A 17,897-nucleotide genomic window follows, 5' to 3' on the forward strand; every position below is an offset into this window, starting at 1 on the left:
AGTCCTGTTCAGTTGCTCCCTGAGTTTGACACCTCATTTTCAGGTATGCCTTATCCTGCTCCTGCATGCCCTCCTGTACTTCTCATTCGACAAGGGTTGATCCTTAAATTGCAGGACAGGGTCATGACGTTGTAGATTAGGTTTGAATGCAGCTACTGATAGCCCACAATGCCAAAAGGATATCTAGTTGAGTGTTGTTAGATAGGTTTGTAATCAGCACTATTTAGCTCTTTGGGTAAAGCCAAACAAGACAATACAATGTGTTCTCACTTTGAAGACAGAACACCATCTCCTTAAGGACAACATGTCTGTGAAATGTTGAGACTTCATGGGGTCTGGAATAAATCTTGACGCCACCCAGAGAAGCCTCCTCCTATCCGTATATGACTGTGCTGCCACTGATGGTGGGTTATCCTACCAGTGGTCAGAACGAAACCTTGGCTGGTGATGGCCATGATATTGTCAGGCTCTCCCAATTGTCGCATCAACTGGAAAGTCATGGATATACATGGATGCACCACCACGTGCAAGATCCCCTCTCGGCCGCCCAACAAGCCGATTTGGAAATATATCGGCATTCCTTCAGTGTCACTGGGTCAAAATCTGGGAATATCCTCTTTCACAGTTCACAGTGGTGGACTGCAGCGGTTCAAGAAGCCAGCTCACCACCACCTTCTGAAGGGCAACTCGGGTTGGGTCCAAATTTGGGATGTTCTGGTGATTCAGAGACTGGGCAAAATGTAACAGAGGGAGGAGATAAATGTGGGGAATGACAAACAGACGATGAAAGGAATGGACAGAGAATGCAGTAAGAATAGGTCATCAGTGAGATGATTACAACAATAAAATGACAAGGCACTGTCTTCAAAATGTATTAAGTAAAGTACAAACGAAGATAAACGAGAACAATTTCTGCAGCTGAGACATGGCTGCAAAATGACCGAGATTGGGACTTGAACATTGACTGGTAGGTGGTGTTTAGGAAAGACAGCCAGTTGAGAAACGGTGGTTCTGTTAATTAAGATGATATTTACACAATGAGAAAGATTAATTCAGGAAACCAGGAGATAAAGGCAGTCTGGATGGAGATGAGGAATTCTAAAGGCAAAAGTTCGCTTGTGGGAGTTGTATACAGCCTCCTAACAGTAACTGCATAGTAAGACAGGTTCCCAAGGAAGAAATAATGGAACTTGTCAACAGGGTACAGTAATTATTCAGAGGTGAATAGGTGAGGAAGGATTCGTCAAATGTTTTTGGGACAGTTTCTGAGACCAGCATGTTATGGCATCAACCAGAGAGTTAAAGTCCACCTGGTTTTGACCAATGGGATAAGAGTAATTATTGACCTCATAGTGAAAGCACGTAGGAAATAGTGATCATAATGTGATTGACTTTTACATACCGTTTGTCAGAGAGGCATGCTGGTCAAAGAGGACTGTTTTGAATTTAAACAAGGGTAAGTAGAAGGGCATGGTGCTCGCAAAAGGGGATTGGCAGTCAAGATTAAGAGATAAGGAGAGACAGAGTGGCAAACATTTCAGGGGATATTTCAAAAACTGCAGAATAGATACATTCCAACAAATAATTTGATTTAAAAAAGAAGTCAAAGTTAGTATCAAACTCAAAAAGACGTATAATTTTGCAAAGATCGGTGTCAGGTCAGAAGATTGGACAAAATATAAAAAGAAGCCAAGAATTACTGACATATTAATGAGGAGGGAAAACTGGATTACAAGAGAAAATTCATCAAAAAGATAAAAATAGGTATTGTAAAAAGAGTTACCAAAGTAAGTGATCATCTCTTGAAAAGGTGTCTGTGCAACTTAGAATAGAACAAAGAACAAAGAAAATTTACAGCCCAGGAACTGGCCCTTCGGCCCTCCAAGCCTGAGTCAATCCAAATCCACTGTCTAAACCTCTCGCCCAATTCCGAAGCATCTATACCCCTCTGCTCCCCACCTACTCATGCATCTGTCCAGATGCGTCTTAAATGAATCTACTACCTCTGCTGGCAACGTGTTCCAGGCACCCAGCACCCTCTGTGTAAGGTACTTGCCATGTATATCTCACTTAAACTTTTCACCTCTCATCTCGTTATTGAATCCCTCACCCTGGGAAAAAAGCTTATCCACCCTGTCTATACCCTTCATGATTTTGTAAACCTCAATCAAGTCCCCCCCTCAATCTCCTTTCTTCGAATGAAAACAAACCTAACCTACTCAACCTCTGTTCATAGCTAGCACCTTCCATCCCAGGCAACATCCTCGTAAACCTTCTCTGTACCCTCTCCAAAGCGTCCACATTCTTTTGGTAATGTGGCGCCCAGAACTGTACACAGTATTCTAAATGCAACTGAACCAAAGTCTTGGACAATTTTAACATGACCTGCCAGCTCTTATACTCAATACCCCGTCCAATGAAGGCAAGCATACAGTATGCCTTCTTGGCCACACTATCCACCTGTGCAGCAACCTTCAGGGTACAATGGTCCTGCACTCCCAGATCTCTCTGCTCATCAACTTTTCCCAAGGCTCTTCCGTTTACAGTACAATACAGAATGGAGGATAAAAGATAATGCCAGACAAATTGAACAAATATTTTGTGTTGGACTTCACTACGGCAGATACGAGTAGCATCCCAAAAATAGTAAATCAGGAATTGAGAGGGAGGGAGGAACTGGGGGAAATTACGATGACCAGGGAAGTAGTATGGAGTCAATTGTTGAAACTGTGAATTGACAAGTCCGCGGGTCCTGATGGGAGTCCATCCTCGGGCCTTGAAAGAAGTAGGTAGTGAGACAGTTCATATGTTGTTTCTAATTTGCAACACATCAGAGTCAGGGAAGGTTCTTTTAGATTGAAATATAGCGAATGTAACTGATTAATTCAAAAAGGGAGTTGAGACAGAAAGCAGGAAACTGCAGGGCTTTTATTTCCTGTCGTGGAACTGTGCAGCACGGAAACAGACTTTTCAGTCCAACTCGTCCATGTCAACCAGATATCCGAAATTAATCTCGTCCCATTTGGCAGCAGTTGGTCCGTTTCCCTCTGAACCCTTCCTATTCATATACATATCCAGATGCCTTTGAAATGTAATTGTACTAGCCTCCACCACTTTGTTTGGCAGCTCATTCCAGACACACGCCACCTTTTGTGTGAATAAGGTGTCCCTTAGGTCCCTTTTAAATCTTGCCCCTCTCACTTTGAATCTCTGCCCTCTCGTTCTGGACTCCCCCACCCCAGGGAAAAGACCTTGTCTATTCACGCTATCCATTGCCCCTCATAATTTTGTAAACCTTCATGAGGTCAATCCTCGGGCTGCAGGGAAAACATCCCCATTCTGGATTAGTGGTGCTGGAAGAGCGCAGCAGTTCAGGCAGCATCCGAGGAGCAGGGAAATCGACGTTTCGGGCAAAAGCCCTTCATCAGGAATTATTCCCGATGAAGGGCTTTTGCCCGAGACGTCGATTTTCCAGATAAACCAGCACACCCGACATGATATTGCCAAAGGGTAATCATGTTCAACTGTATTGGAGTTCTTTGAAATAACTTCTGCTGTGAAATATGGGGAACCTGTATGATATTTGGATTTCCAGAAGGCATTTGAGAAGGTTCCACGTCGAAGGATATTGCAAAAGATGAAAGCTCATGGTGTGGTGGATAACCAACTGGTATGGATAGATGATTAGCTGGCCATCAGAAAGCAGACAGTCGGAATACATAAATCTTATTCAGCGATGTCTTGAGTTGTCTGCGAGAGCTGTTGGTCCGTTAGCCTTAACACTTCACAATTTACATGAATGATTCGGACGAAGGGTTCAGAAGTATAATAACTACATTTTCTGATGACACAAAGATAGGAAAATGAGCTGTAAAGAGGATATCAGGGAGATACAAAGAGATATGGACAGGTGAGAAGGACACAGATGTGACTCATGGAGAACTATGTGAGAAAGTGTGAAATTGTCCAATTTGGCAGAAAGAATGAAGAGGATGCATTTACCGAAATGGTGAGAAGTTGCAGGCCTCTGAGATTCAGAGATCTGGGTGTCCAAGTGCATGAATCACTGAAAGTCAGTGTGCAGGTACAACCAGCGAGGAGAAAATCTCCTCGAAGGTTAAGAGCAGAATTGAATGTAAGAATAAGTAGGTTATCCTTCAGTTGTAGGGCATCTGGAGTACTGGGCACCGTACGTACTGAAGGATGTCAATGTGTTGGAAGCAGTTCAGCGAAGGTTTACTGGGCTGAGACCTGGATTGAGTGGATTTCTTCATGAGGGAAGGCTAGGTAGGCTAGGCTTGTACCCTTTGGAGGTGACCGTATCAGATTCTGAGGGGACTTGACCAGGTCAATGTTGAAAGGACGTTTCTTCTTGTGGGAGAATCGAGAATTAGGGGTCATAGGTTAAAACTATAGGGGCACCCATTTCATTGATGTTATCCATCATTTGCTGTTGAGTACGATCGCCCGGCTCGGGCGATGTGTCACAGGTCGTGGGCTCTGTGGGCCGTTGTGAGGCTGACGAGCCCCATCCAGGAGCCGAATCCCCAACCGTCCATTTGGAAAATGTTTTCCAGAGGCGGAATTGGACCCTTCAATACAGAGATGAGGAAACTTAGCTTTTCTCTGAGAGTATTTGTGATGACTTTGCTCAAAAGGTAGCAGGTGTGGAATCTGTAAATACTTTGGAAGCAGATGACCAAGAGGGATGAAGGATTATCAAGGATATGCAGGAATGTCGAGTTGAGGTTAAAATTAGTCCTACCTATTGAACTGGAGAGCAGGCTGAGAAAGCCCACTGCATTCTATTAGAACATAGAACATAGAACAATACAGCACAGAACAGGCCCTTTGGCCCACGATGTTGTGCCGAACATCTATCCTAGATTAAGCACCCATCCATGTACCTATCCAATTGCCGCTTAAAGGTCGCCAATGATTCTGACTCGACCACTCCCACTTGTTCCTTTTTCATATGCTTGACAGGAACTTCATGAATGTTCAAACAAGCACTTGGCAACTTCCTCTTGGCCTAAACCTGTCTGAGAACCTGGGGTTTGGTCAAATGCTTGCTGTTCCTTTGAGGCATCAAAGGTCTGAGTTGAGATTTTTTTTCTCTCTGTGTGATGCATTACAGGGGCTCCTTCGACGATGCCGAGACACGATTCTACACTGCCTGTGTGCTGGAGGCTTTTGCCTATTTACACAGCAAGGGAGTCATTTACAGAGATCTGAAGCCAGAGAACATCATTCTCAACCACAGAGGTTATGCTAAGCTGGTAAGCACTGTCCCGCAGGGAGGTATGGGGGATGTAGGATGCAGTGGCAAAGGAGCTTATCCAGAAGGGAGGAGAAACTTCGAATCTGAATGGGTGAGCAAACGCAGCATGTGACTGAGGCACAGACAGGAATTGGTATCATCAAACTGTTCTTTTCCACTGTGACTGGGATTCTTAAAGGCATATTGTCCGGTCAGTGACAGTGTCCCTTCACACTTAGAAAAAAGCTTGGAGTAGGAAAGGGAGGAATTCAATTGTCATGGTCCATGAACGAACCACCACCGCAGACTGAGCCCTTTACTGGGGGCGGCTGCAGAGCTTGGTTGGAAAGTGTAATGTGACCAAGGAGGATGATCATCTGAGAACTTTAGAAACCTGCAAAGCAAAACCAGAAACGTTTCCCATGGCTAACCTGTTAACCTACACATTCCCTGGACACTACGGGCAATATAGCATGGCCATTCCACCTAAACTGCACATCTTTGGATAACAGAAAGAAATCAGAGCACCCAGTGGAAACCCACCCAACACTGAGAACGTGCAAACTCCATGCAGTCATAGAGTCATAGACAGTCGTAGGGATGTACAGCATGGAAGCAGACCCTTCGGTCCAACCTGTCCATGCCGACCAGATATCCCAACCCAATCGAGTCCCATCTGCCTGCACCCGGCCCATATCCCTCCAAACCCTTCCTATTCATATATCCATCTAAATGCCTTTTACACGTTGCAATTATACCAGCCTCAACCACTTCCTCTGGCAGCTCATTCCATACACGTACCACCCCCTGTGTGAAAAAGTTGCTTCTTTAGTCCTCTTTTATATCTTTCCCCTCTCACCCTAAACCTCTGCCCTCAAGTTCTGGACTCCCCAACTCCCGGGAAAAGACTTTGCCTATTTACCCTATCCATGCCCCCTCATGATTTTATAAACCTCTGTAAGGTCACCCTTCAGCCTCCGACACTCCAGGGAAAACAGCCCCAGCCTGTTCAGACTCTCCCTGTAGCTCAAACCCTCCAACCCTGGCAACATCCTTGTAAATCATTTCTGAACCCTTTCAAGTTTCACAACATCTTTCCGATAGAAAGGAGACCAGAATTGCACACAATATTCCAACAGTGGCCTAACCAATGTCCTATACAGCCGCAACATGACCTCCCAACTCCTGTACTCAATACTCTGACCAATAAAGGAAAGCATACCAAACGCCTTCTTCACTATCCTATCTACCTGCGACTCCACTTTCAAGGAGCTATGAACTTGCACTCCAAGGTCTCTTTGTTCAGCAACACTCCCCAGGACCTTACATTAAGTGGATAAGTCCTGCTAAGATTTGCTTTCTCAAAATGCAGCACCTTGCATTTATCTGAATTAAACTCCATCTGCCACTTCTCAGCCCATTGGCCCATCTGGTCCCGATCCTGTTGTAATCTGAGGTAATCTTTTTCATTGTCCACGACACCTCCAATTTTGCTGTCATCTGCAAACTTACTAACTATACCTCTTATGCTCACATCCAAATCATTTATGTAAATGGCAAAAAGTAGATCACATCTACCACTCTGCCCTCATCAATCTTCTTTGTTACTTCTTCAAGAAACTCAATCAAGTTTGTGAGACATGATTTCCCACGCACAAACCCATGTTGACTATCTCTAATCAGTCCTTGCCTTTCCAAATACATGTACATCCTGTCCCTCAGGATTCCCTCCAACAACTTTCCCACCACTGACATCAGGCTCACTGGTCTAGAGTTCCCTGGCTTGTCCTGACCACCCTTCTTAAACAGTGGCACCACTTAAACAGTCACCCAAGGGTGAACTTGAACCAGGTGCTGGATACTAACAAAGAGCATTGCTAGCCATTGAGTCACCATGTCATCCCATGCCACTAAAAGTTGTTTCACAAGAGTTCATGCACTTAGAGGTAATACACTTCCAAAAATTAAGGATTGATAGAAGGTCACAAAACAGAACAGTTAAAATAAATGGGTCATTTTCAGGTAATTAGGCTGTGACTAATGGAGTATGACAAAGATCAATGCTGGAACTTTGGCTATTTATGATGTGTTTCCATTACTTAGACAGGGGACTGAGTGCACCAGTTTGGTGATACTTGCCTACTGAGCTTTGTAAGGTGTCTGCAAGGTATATAGATGAAGTTAAGCAGAAAAGAACATGACAGTTTAGATATTATGGGAACTGTTACGACACAGCGATGAACCCTTCTGTGAATTAAACCAAACAGCCAGAAAAGCTCATCTTGCCTCATAATCTGTTAAAATATGAGTGACAGAGAACTCCCAAATTCCACTGTTTACAGAAAATAATATCAAATCATTCTTCAACTCTAAATGTGAACAGAGTTACTCTAAATGTTAAACAACTATTCACAACTCTAAGCCCCTCTCTCTGAACTGCTTATTTCCTGCCTCCAGCTTTATAACAATATGCTGTTCCAGTAAGACACTTAGTAAAATTATATCAACTTAATTTCAAAACCGCATGGCGGCTGTTGCCTTCAGTGTCTGTCTTCTTCTGACTGAAGATCTTCCTGGATCATCGACGTTCTTTTTACTGCGGATATGTTTCACATGAAAAGATATGTTTTTGATAGAGAGTGTTTCCTCATTTTTTGGATCTGTGTTGATGGCAGTTGCTCTGATTTTCAAAATGCCTGCCTTGTTTATATCCCCAACATTAGATCGTCTCATTGATTCGATGTTGGTAAAACAATAAATTCACACATAACTGGGCTTTAGTATCCTGGGGCATAATTTAAACTGGTTAAAGTAGAGTTGTTGTCAAAACAGCAACCAACTCGGGTATCTATTTCACAGCCAAATGTTACATATTTTCAATTTTCCAGTACCCTCTAAGACTGCCATCTAGTCATATCATACAGGTGCTTGGAAGGTTTCCGTTCAGAACAATATTCAATCTTTCTTAAAGGGACAGTACCTGCCTTCAATTCTATCAGGAATATGAGATAATCTGTGAAGTATATTCAAGGCTGACTTCGACAGATTTCTAATCAGGAAGGGAATCTGGGACTTGGAGGTGAAGGCAGGAAAGTGGAGTTGAGAATGATCAAATCAGCTACGGTCTCATCGAACATGGTGCAGGCTCGGCAGGCTGAATGGCTTCCTTATGGTCGTCTTAAACCAAGTGTTCACTTCTGTAGGAAGATGAGAAAAGCAATGTTAGTAAACAGTCCGACTAAGTGTTGATGCTCAAAGGAATTTGTTAAGAGTGCTGTGTGTACTTTTTGTTCCAAGATCGGATATATTTGTCTTAGGGATTGCAATGGAGATTCCATCACCTGACCGCTGGGACTGGAAGGCCGCTGTGAGAAGAGGGACTGGTAGAATGGGCTTCTACTCTCTGGATTGTAGGGGACTGAGTGATGATCCCATTCAACCATCCAACAACCTGAGGACACTTGATCAGGGTATTGGCAAGAGGCTTTTTTTCCTCGACTGTTTCGTCAAGAATGAGGGGTCGAATCTGAGCACAGAAAGATAGCATTTAAGAAATAAGACTGGGAGAGTTGTCTTCAGAGCCTGTGCATCCAGCGATTACTAATTCCTTTGGATCAAATGACCATTTGATTAAATTAGTACTAAGTCTTCCTATTTCAATTTATCTGGTTAGCCATGATAATTCAGAGGGTGCTTTTCCCAACTGCCACCACCTTAGTAAGGTGATGGAGGAGGACACCATGAACAATAACGTAGTCTTGAGGCTATTTGTCGGGGAGCAGAAAATAAGACATAGGATGCTGAAGGAGGTCGTTCAGCCTGTCTCGTCTTCTCTCCCATTCAAAGAGACCAGAGCTGTCCTCCATTTCACTTGCCTGTCTTCATCTTGGAGCCCTACGTTCCCTGACTGATTACACAGCGATCAGCCTCAGCCTTGAATATGCATCATTATCACAATCTCAGCAGCTCGACAGCTGTAAAGAGTTCCACAGTGAGTGTAACATCAGCATAAACTAAAATGCAATATATATGTATGGGGTTGTTGTGGTGCAGAGGCAGCGTCCCTATCTCTGAGTCAGGACTCCCACATTCAAGCCCCACTACTCCAGAGCTGTGGAATATCATCCCTCAACAGGTTGATTAGAAAATATCTACCGTCAGTAATGTGAATATTAAATGACATCCCAATATTTAGATCTTTCGTTTCATTTATTATTTGCAGGGCCAAGTCCTTTCGCATTTGAACCGAACTCCTCTTCACTGTGGAGTTAAAACTCGGCAAGTCTGGTTGGACTTTCTGTTCAGCTGTTTGCTTCAGCTACTCCACAATCTGCTGGGCGGAGGACGGGTGGGAACTGAGCAGTGCGAATGGTGAAAATATTGGTCAGGTCAGGAGTATCTGAGATAAAGAAACAGAGTTAGAGCCTCAGGTCGATGTTTCACAGGGACGGGGAAGTATTAGTCATCGATCAACGTCCAAACAAAGACTCAGGGTGAGAACAGGAGGGCCACCCAGCGCGGGTGGGATGACTGCTTTGCAGAACGCTTTTTCAGGCCGCAAGCCTGGCACTGAGATTCTGGGCATTTTATCGTGTTTGTCCTGGACTCTCGTCCCAATCTAACCTCTCTGCCTTTGCTCTCCAGCACTTCATCTTTGGAAATAAACAATGAGTTCCAACTATTCCAGGTCACAACCACTTTGTCCATTTCAGTTTTCCTGTTGGGATATTTTGAAGACTCGTGTTTTGTTTATTTATGTGCACTTTTTGCTCCTCTCCTTTTGCCTCCCACTATTGACATATTTTTCTCACATAATCTCTTATGCGTTCCACCCCCTCCCTTTGTTGTTTTTTTCCCCTTCATCTGTCAAAGCTTGTTTTTGCTGCAGTTATCCAGGGTCTTGGTGAGGCCGTACCTTGAGTATTGTGAGCAAGTTTGGTCTTCAGGTCTGAGGGGGTGGGGGTGGAGGAGACATTGTTGCTGCTGAGGGAATTCAGTGAAGGTTCTGGGATGGCAGGACTGACATGTGAAGAAAAATTGGATCAACCGGGCTTGTACTCACTGGAGTTTAGAACGAGAAGGGGAATCACACAGAAACCTATGAAATCCTGACGGAACTGGACAGACGAGATGCAGGAAGAAAGTTCTTTGATGTTGGGGAAGTCCAGAATTAGGGGTCACAGTCGAAGAACAACAGGTAAGCTGAGATGAGGAAGAATTCCTTCACTCATAGTTGTGAACCTGTGGAATTCTCTGCTGTAGGAAGCTGTTGGGACCAGGTCATTAGATACATTCAAAAGGGAGATGAATGTGGCCCTGGTGGCTAAAGGGATTGAAGTGGGGGGCGCGGTGGAGAGAAAGCAGGATGGGATACTCAGATTGCATGATCATATTAAATGGCGGTGTGGACTCGAAGGGCTGTATGGCCCATTCCTGCCCCTATTTTCCTCAGAACACAGGTCATCGACCTGAACCTGTTTCTCTATGCACAGATGCTGCCTGATCCATTGAGCTTTTCAGCATTGCCTGACTTCAGAGAGAAGACAGTCAGTTCAGGGAACTTACTTTGTGGCAGCCTGATTCAGTTTTATTTGCACTCGAGATTCCCACACAGCAAGATACATTTTGAGTGTGTACACCCCCTGAGCACACATATATAGACATGGATGGAGAAGAGAACATTGTCTTCTATCTCTGAGAACAAGTGTCGAGAAATAGCTGGGAGAAGCTAATCAGGAGGGTTCATGGAATTTTAGTCCTTAATCCAAGGACGTTGGAGTGTAAGAGTAGGGAAGTCTTACTGCAACTGCAAAATTGTGAGCTGTTAAGGCTCTGTTATTTAAGGAACGATATTATTTCATTGGAGAGGGTTCACTCGGATGATTCCTGGTATGGAGCGATTGTCTTATGAGCAAAAGCTGAACAGGTTCAGACTTGACTCGTTGGAATCTTGACCAATAACAAGTGACCTCCTGGGCATGTATCAGGTTCTGAAGGGGCTTGAGAGGATGTTCCTCCTCATGAGAGAGTCTGGTACCAGAAGGCACCGCATCAGAATAAAGAGGTGCCAATTTAAGACCAAGGTAAGGAGGAATTTCTTCTTTCAGCGAGTTGAGAGCCTTTGGAACTCCTTGCCACAGAGGGTGTGGGGGCAGAGTCCTTTTGTATATTTAAGGCTCCTGTAAGATTCTTGATGAATAGGGAATCGGGGATTATGGGGGAAAGGTAGGACAGTGGATTGGGGAATATTGGATCAGCAATGGTCCGACTGAATGGTGGTGCAGGCTCAAAGAGCTGAAGGGTCTACTCTTGGCCCTATTGCTTGTGGTCTCAGTACAATAAATATAGCAGAAGTAGGTCCTGCTTAGAGAAGAACAACATTAATCCCATTCCCCTGCATTTGTTGCTCTGCTTAGTTACATACAAAGTTAGGAGACTATCATTGAATCTGCCTCCGTCACTCTCAGATATTGCAATATTGATCTGAATTGCTTATTACATTAGCGTTATTTTTCTTACTCTCACTCTGCTTCTTTTGTCACTCAACTTAAATTCCTGGCGTTTAGTTCTCAAATCCTCATCCAATCTCAGATAGAAATGGTCGGATGGTGAGGTAATTCCCGATAGAAGTCTTAACCCTTGAAAAGTTAAAACAGAGTGTGCTGGAATCTAAAATGAGATAATTCAGTCGAACGTTTACGACTTTAGGTACAGAGCTTGGATCTGGCAGTTGAGAATATGAAAACGAACACACTGTAGGAATTTCCCCTGAAGACAAAATTGCAGAATCTAACTTTTTTATTTTTTGATCACTTCTGATAGATTTCTGAAAAGTAATTGTATAGCTATTTAAACATAACAGATGTTCAACTAGGTCAATGGTAAGATCAGTATTGACAGAGAGGCTGTGCCCTGACAGGTCACATGAAAACTGGAACCACATCGGGAAAGATTTCTGACTGGGTTTGTTGGAATGACTTTTCCTATTAAGCTTTCAGCTGCTTACAAACAGAGCAGTTCAACCTTCTTTTTGACCAGAAACACTGGACCCTGGTGAACAGGAGAACTGCTGGAGTTGTGGAGAGTGAGAAAGATTAATGAAGGCTACAGCAGGATACAGATTGGGGTGGCACGGTGGCACAGTGATTAGCACTGCTGTCTCACAGCGCCAGAGACCCGGCTTCAATTCCCACCTCGGGTAACTGTCTGTGTAACATTCTCCCCGTGTCTGCGTGGGTTTCCTCTAGGTGCTCCGGTTTCCTCCCACAGTCCAAAAATGTGCAGGTTAGGTGAATTGGCCATGCTAAATTGCCCGTAGTGTTAGGTGAAGGGATAAATGTAGGGGAACGGGTCTGGGTGGGTTGCTCTTCTGAGGGTCGGTGTGAACTTGTTGGGCCGAAGGGCCTGTTTCCACACTGTGGGGAATCTAATCAGTTGGAAAGTTGGGTGTAGAAATGGCAGATGGAGTTTAATCTGGACAAGTGAGAGGTGATGCATTCTGGGAGGTCAAATGCAAGAGGACAGTAAACGGCAGGACCCTTAGGAGCATCGAGGTACAGAGAAATCTTGGAGTGCAAGTCCATAGCTCCCTGTGTGTGGGAACACACATGGATCAACACAGATGGTAAAGTTGGGTCATTGAGGATAAAAGTTGGGAATTCATGTTGCAGCTGTATAAAACTACAGTGGGAGGAGCATGCAGTACTGTTCACCACATTCTAGGAAGGACGTGGAGGCTTTGGAGAGGTTTTCACAGCATGTTGACCGGGCAAACGTGAATTGTTCTCAACAGAGAATCGGAGACTGATGGTCAACCTGATAGAAGTCTATGAGATGGAAAGCATGGATAGGGAGGATAGTCAGTGTGTCTTTCCCAGGCTATAAATGTCAAATATTAGGGGGCATAGGTTTAAGGTTAGAGATTTGTGAGGCAAGTGTTTTTACAAAGAGGGTGGTAATTTTCTGGAATGCGCTGCCAGGGGAAGTGGCGGAAGCATATATGATAGCAAGGTTTAAGAGGCATTTAAACAGACATACCATCAGATTAGAGGATTACACACCATGTGTAGACAGATGGGATTAGTTTAGTTTGGCATCATGCCTGACAAATCTGTTAGAATTCTTTTGAGGATATAACGTGCAGGTTAGATCAAGGAGAACCAATGGATGTTATCTCTCTGGACTTCATGAAGGCCTTTGACAAGGTGCCGCACAGGAGGCGACTGACTAAGATATGGGCCCCATGGTGTCAGAGACAAGATGCTAACATGGATAGAAGCTTAGCTATCTGGCAGAAAGCAGAGAGAGTGGGGATAAACGAGTCCTTCTCAGGATGGCAGCTGGTAACAAGTGGTGTTCCACCAGGCTCAGTGTTGGGACCACAACTTTTCACGTTGTACATGAGCCATCGAGATGAAGGAACTGGGGGCATTCTGGCTCAGCTTGCAGATGATGCAAAGATAGGTAGAGGGATTGGTGGCATTGAGGAGGCTGCAGAAGGATTTGGACAGGTTAGGAGAGTGGGCAAAGAAGTGGCAGTTGGAATACAACGTATGAAACTGTGAGGTCATGCACTTTGATAAGAAAAACAGAGGCATGGACTATTTTCTCAATGGGGAGAAAATTCCGAAGTCTGAAGTGCAAAGAGACATAGGAGTTCTAATCCAGGATTCTCTCCAGGTAAACTTGCAGGTTGAGTCAGTAGTTAGGAAGGCAAATGCAATGATGGCATTTATTTTGAGAGGAGTTGAATATCAAAGCAGGGAATTACTTCTGAAGCTGTATGATGCTCTGGTCAGACCACATTTGGAATATTGTGCACAGCTTTGGGCCCGATGTCTCAGGAAGGATGTCCTGGCCCTGGAGCGTGTTCCGAGGAAGTTCATGAGAATGGTCCCAGGAATGAAAAGCTTAACATATGAGCAACATTGAAGACCTCCGGGTTAAAACTCGATGGAGTTGAGAAGGATTAGGGGAGATCTAATTGAAACGTACAAAGTACTGAATGGCCTGGGAACAATAGATGTTGGGAAGATGTTCCCATTACTAGGAGAGACTGGGACTCAAGGACACAGCCTTAGAGTAAAGGGAAGACCTTTCAGAATGAGGATAAGGAGAAACTTCTTCAGCCAGAGAGTGGTGAATCTATGGAATTCTTTGTCACAGAAGGCTGTCAAGGCCACGTCATTGAGTATGTTTAAGATTGAGGTAGATAGATTCTTGAGGATCAAGGGTTATGGGGAGAAAGCAGGAGAATGGGGTTGAGAAACTTAGCAGCCATGTTGGAATGGTGGAGCAGACTCGATGGGCCGAATAGCCTAATTTCTGCTCTTATATTTTACGGTCTTATCATGGTCAGCATGGATGTGGTGAGCTAAAGTATGGCGATACTGTGGCTTTAAGAGGTGTATTTTGTCCTTGTTTTTTGAAGAAAGAATAAGACAGAGGTGCTGAGTGGTCTGCTCAAAGCCAATAAAATGTTTTCTTTTCCCCCCAAGTTTGAACAATAGAAGCAGCCTGAATGGGTGGGGTCAAGTTCCCACGGAAGCAGGGTTTATAGTTTTAGCTTTCTGCAGTTGCTCGGGTCTTGAAGTTTAATGTGGACACTCTTATTTCTCTCTGTTCCCGCTAAACGCTGGAGTTCTCTTCCTGTTGCTAGAATTGCACGTGAGATCATCCATTTTAGTGAATTTGTCTTTGCCAAGGGTGGGACATGACTGTATTGGAACATATATGCATATTTTTGTTAAGCATTTCAACAGAGGTAGAATTAAGCTAATTGTTTTATTCTTATTTAATCTATATTAAAACTGTTCTGAAACATAAAAGTTTGTTTTGCTTGAAATCGAGTAATCTGGCCAATCGAATTGTTTCCGGAACGCAACGCCTCAGAGTCACCTGTAAAATCGGCAAGAGTTAGGGTCGAGCCTATCTTGATATATTTTGGGGGGTGGGGAGGTTCAATCTGATTCATAATAGCACCACACTCTCAACTTTTGTCAGTGAGTCAGGCAGCAATTAAACCAGGAACTCATTGATTCTTCATTTCAGGTCAATGAAACAAACATGCAGGAGGTGACACTGGTCAGGGGTTAGAGGTAGGATCCATGCCTTAATGGTTTTCCTCTGCCTAGTCCTGATGGTGCTAGGAGTTACAAGTGCAGCAAGACTGGGGATTGAACTTTGTTTTAGTCCAGGTCGATGTGACTCAGAACCACAGAACACAGCGGCACATCTGAAATGTGAAGCCTTTAAGCATGAGCTTGATCTTGTCCTGATGATGAGATTTTCCTGCTCCTCGGATGCTGCCTGACCTGCTGTGCTTTTCCAGCACTCATCTTGACTCTAATTTCCAGCATCTGCAGTCCTCACTCTTGCCTTCATAGCATAAGGGCCTGTTCGTAAAGCTACATTCAATATGTTCTGAAATGAGTAGTGCGCGCAGGACAGTGTGTCAAACATGATTAATTGGTGTTGTCACAAATTAGGTGGATTTTGGCTTTGCTAAGAGAATCGGATTTGGGAAGAAGACCTGGACCTTCTGTGGAACCCCTGAGTATGTTGCCCCCGAGGTCATCCTCAACAAAGGTCATGACAGCTCTGCAGATTACTGGTCCTTGGGTATCCTCATGTACGAACTTCTAACCGGCAGGTGAGTGACCGTGGGTTAGGATTTTATAATTCCGTTTCCCTGTGTCATCTGAGATAATGACCTGAGAACTGACGGCAGTGTGACTCTTGGGCCCCACACCTCAGCAAAGAAGGACTTGTTGTGGTTCTGTTCGCCGAGCTGGGAGTTTTTCTTGCAAACGTTTCGTTCCCTGTCTAGGTGACATCCTCAGTGCTTGGGAGCCTCCTGTGAAGCGCTTCTGTGCTGATTCCTCCGGCATTTATACTGGTTTGAGTCTGCTGCTTCCGGCTGTCAGTTGCTGTCCGTTGCAGTGGCCGGTATATAGGGTCTAGGTCAATGTGTCTGTTGATCGAATTCTTGGATGAGTGCCATGCTTCTAGGAATTCCCTGGCTGTTCTCTGTTTGGCCTGTCCTATAGTGATGGTGTTGTCCCAATCGAATTCATGTTGTTTGTCATCTGAGTGTATGGCTACTAGGGATAGCTGGTCGTGTCGTTTCGTGGCTAGTTGGTGTTCATGGATGCGGGTTGTTAGCTGTCTTCCTGTTTGTCCTATGTCGTGTTTTGTGCAGTCCTTGCATGGGATTTTGTAAACTACGTTGGCACAAAACACAACATAGGACAAACAGGAAGACAGCTAACAACCTGCATCCATGAACACCAACTAGCCACGAAACGACACGACCAGCTATCCCTAGTAGCCATACACTGAGATGACAAACAACATGAATTCGATTGGGACAACACCACTATTATAGGACAGGCCAAACAGAGAACAGCCAGGGAATTCCTAGAAGCATGGCACGCATCCACGAATTCGATCAACAGACACATCGACCTCGACCCTATATACCGGCCACTGCAGCGGACAGCTACTGACAACCGGAAGCAGCAGATTCAAACCAGTATAAATGCCAGAGGAATCAGCACAGAAGCGCTTCACAGGAGGCTCCCAAGCACTGAAGATTCACCTAGAAAGGGGACGAAATGTTTGCAAGAAAAACTCCCAGCTCGGTGAACAGAACCACAACAACGAGCACCCAAGCTACAAATCTTCTCACAAACTTTGAAAGAAAGACTTATTAACCCTGGGGTGGGTCCGATCCAGAGGAGGTTCCCGAGAATGATCAGAAAAAAGAAAGGCTTAGCATATGAGGAACGTTTGAGGATTCTGGGTCTATACTCGGAGTTTAGAAGGTTGAGGGGGATCTAATTGAATACTGAATAGCCTGGACAGAGTAGATGTTGGGAAGATGTTTCCATTGGTGGGAGAGATTGGAGCCCGAGGGCACAGACATAGACCCTTTGGAACAGAGATAAGGAGAAATGTCTTTAGCCAGAGAGTGGTGAATTCACTGCCACAGAAGGTTGTGGAGGCCAGGTCCTTGACTATATTTAAAACAGCGATACATAAAGTCATGATTGCCAAAGATCAAAGATTACAGGGAGAAAGTAGAAAATGGGGTTGAGAAACCTATCAGTCTTGATGGACCAGCAGAGCAGATCTGATGGGCAGAATGGTCTAATTTCTGCTCCGATGTCTTTATGACCTAACTCTCCTGTACATGCACTGATGTGGACCAGTGCAGCAACCTGAGAACTTACCCCATGTCTCTGTGTGGCCCATGCCAGTGGGTCAGGGAGGAGAAAGTGGGGACCGCAGATACTGGAGATCAGAGTCGAGAGTGTGGTGCTGGAAAAGCACAGCAGGTCAGGCAGCATCCGAGGAGCAGGAGATTCAATGTTTCGGGCATAAGTCCTTCTTCAGGAATTCCTGATGCCCCAAAACGCCGATTCTCCTGCTCCTCAGATGCTGCCTGACCTGCTGTGCCTTTCCAGCATCACACTCTCGACTCTTGTCAGAGAGTCAGGCAGCAATTAAACCAGGAACTGACTGAGTCTTCATTCAAGGTCAATGAAGGTGACTAGTCAGGAGTTAGAGGTAGGATCCGTGCCTAAATGGTTTTCCTCTGCCTAGTCCTGGGGGTGCTAAGAGTTGCAAGCGCAGC

General features: G+C 44.7%; 1 protein-coding gene across 1 annotated transcript in view; it reads left to right on the forward strand.

Annotated features, from left to right (window-relative positions):
- Positions 1-17,897, forward strand: part of LOC132837064 (cGMP-dependent protein kinase 1-like) — an 89,775-nt gene that overhangs the window by 61,169 nt on the left and 10,709 nt on the right. The window contains exons 13-14 of the mRNA XM_060856747.1: positions 5,138-5,279; positions 15,748-15,911. Of these exons, the coding sequence (XP_060712730.1) occupies positions 5,138-5,279; positions 15,748-15,911 (306 nt within the window). The remainder of the gene's footprint in view (positions 1-5,137; positions 5,280-15,747; positions 15,912-17,897) is intronic.

This window comes from Hemiscyllium ocellatum, chromosome 48, assembly GCF_020745735.1.
Source record: "Hemiscyllium ocellatum isolate sHemOce1 chromosome 48, sHemOce1.pat.X.cur, whole genome shotgun sequence".
Lineage (NCBI taxonomy): Eukaryota > Metazoa > Chordata > Chondrichthyes > Orectolobiformes > Hemiscylliidae > Hemiscyllium > Hemiscyllium ocellatum.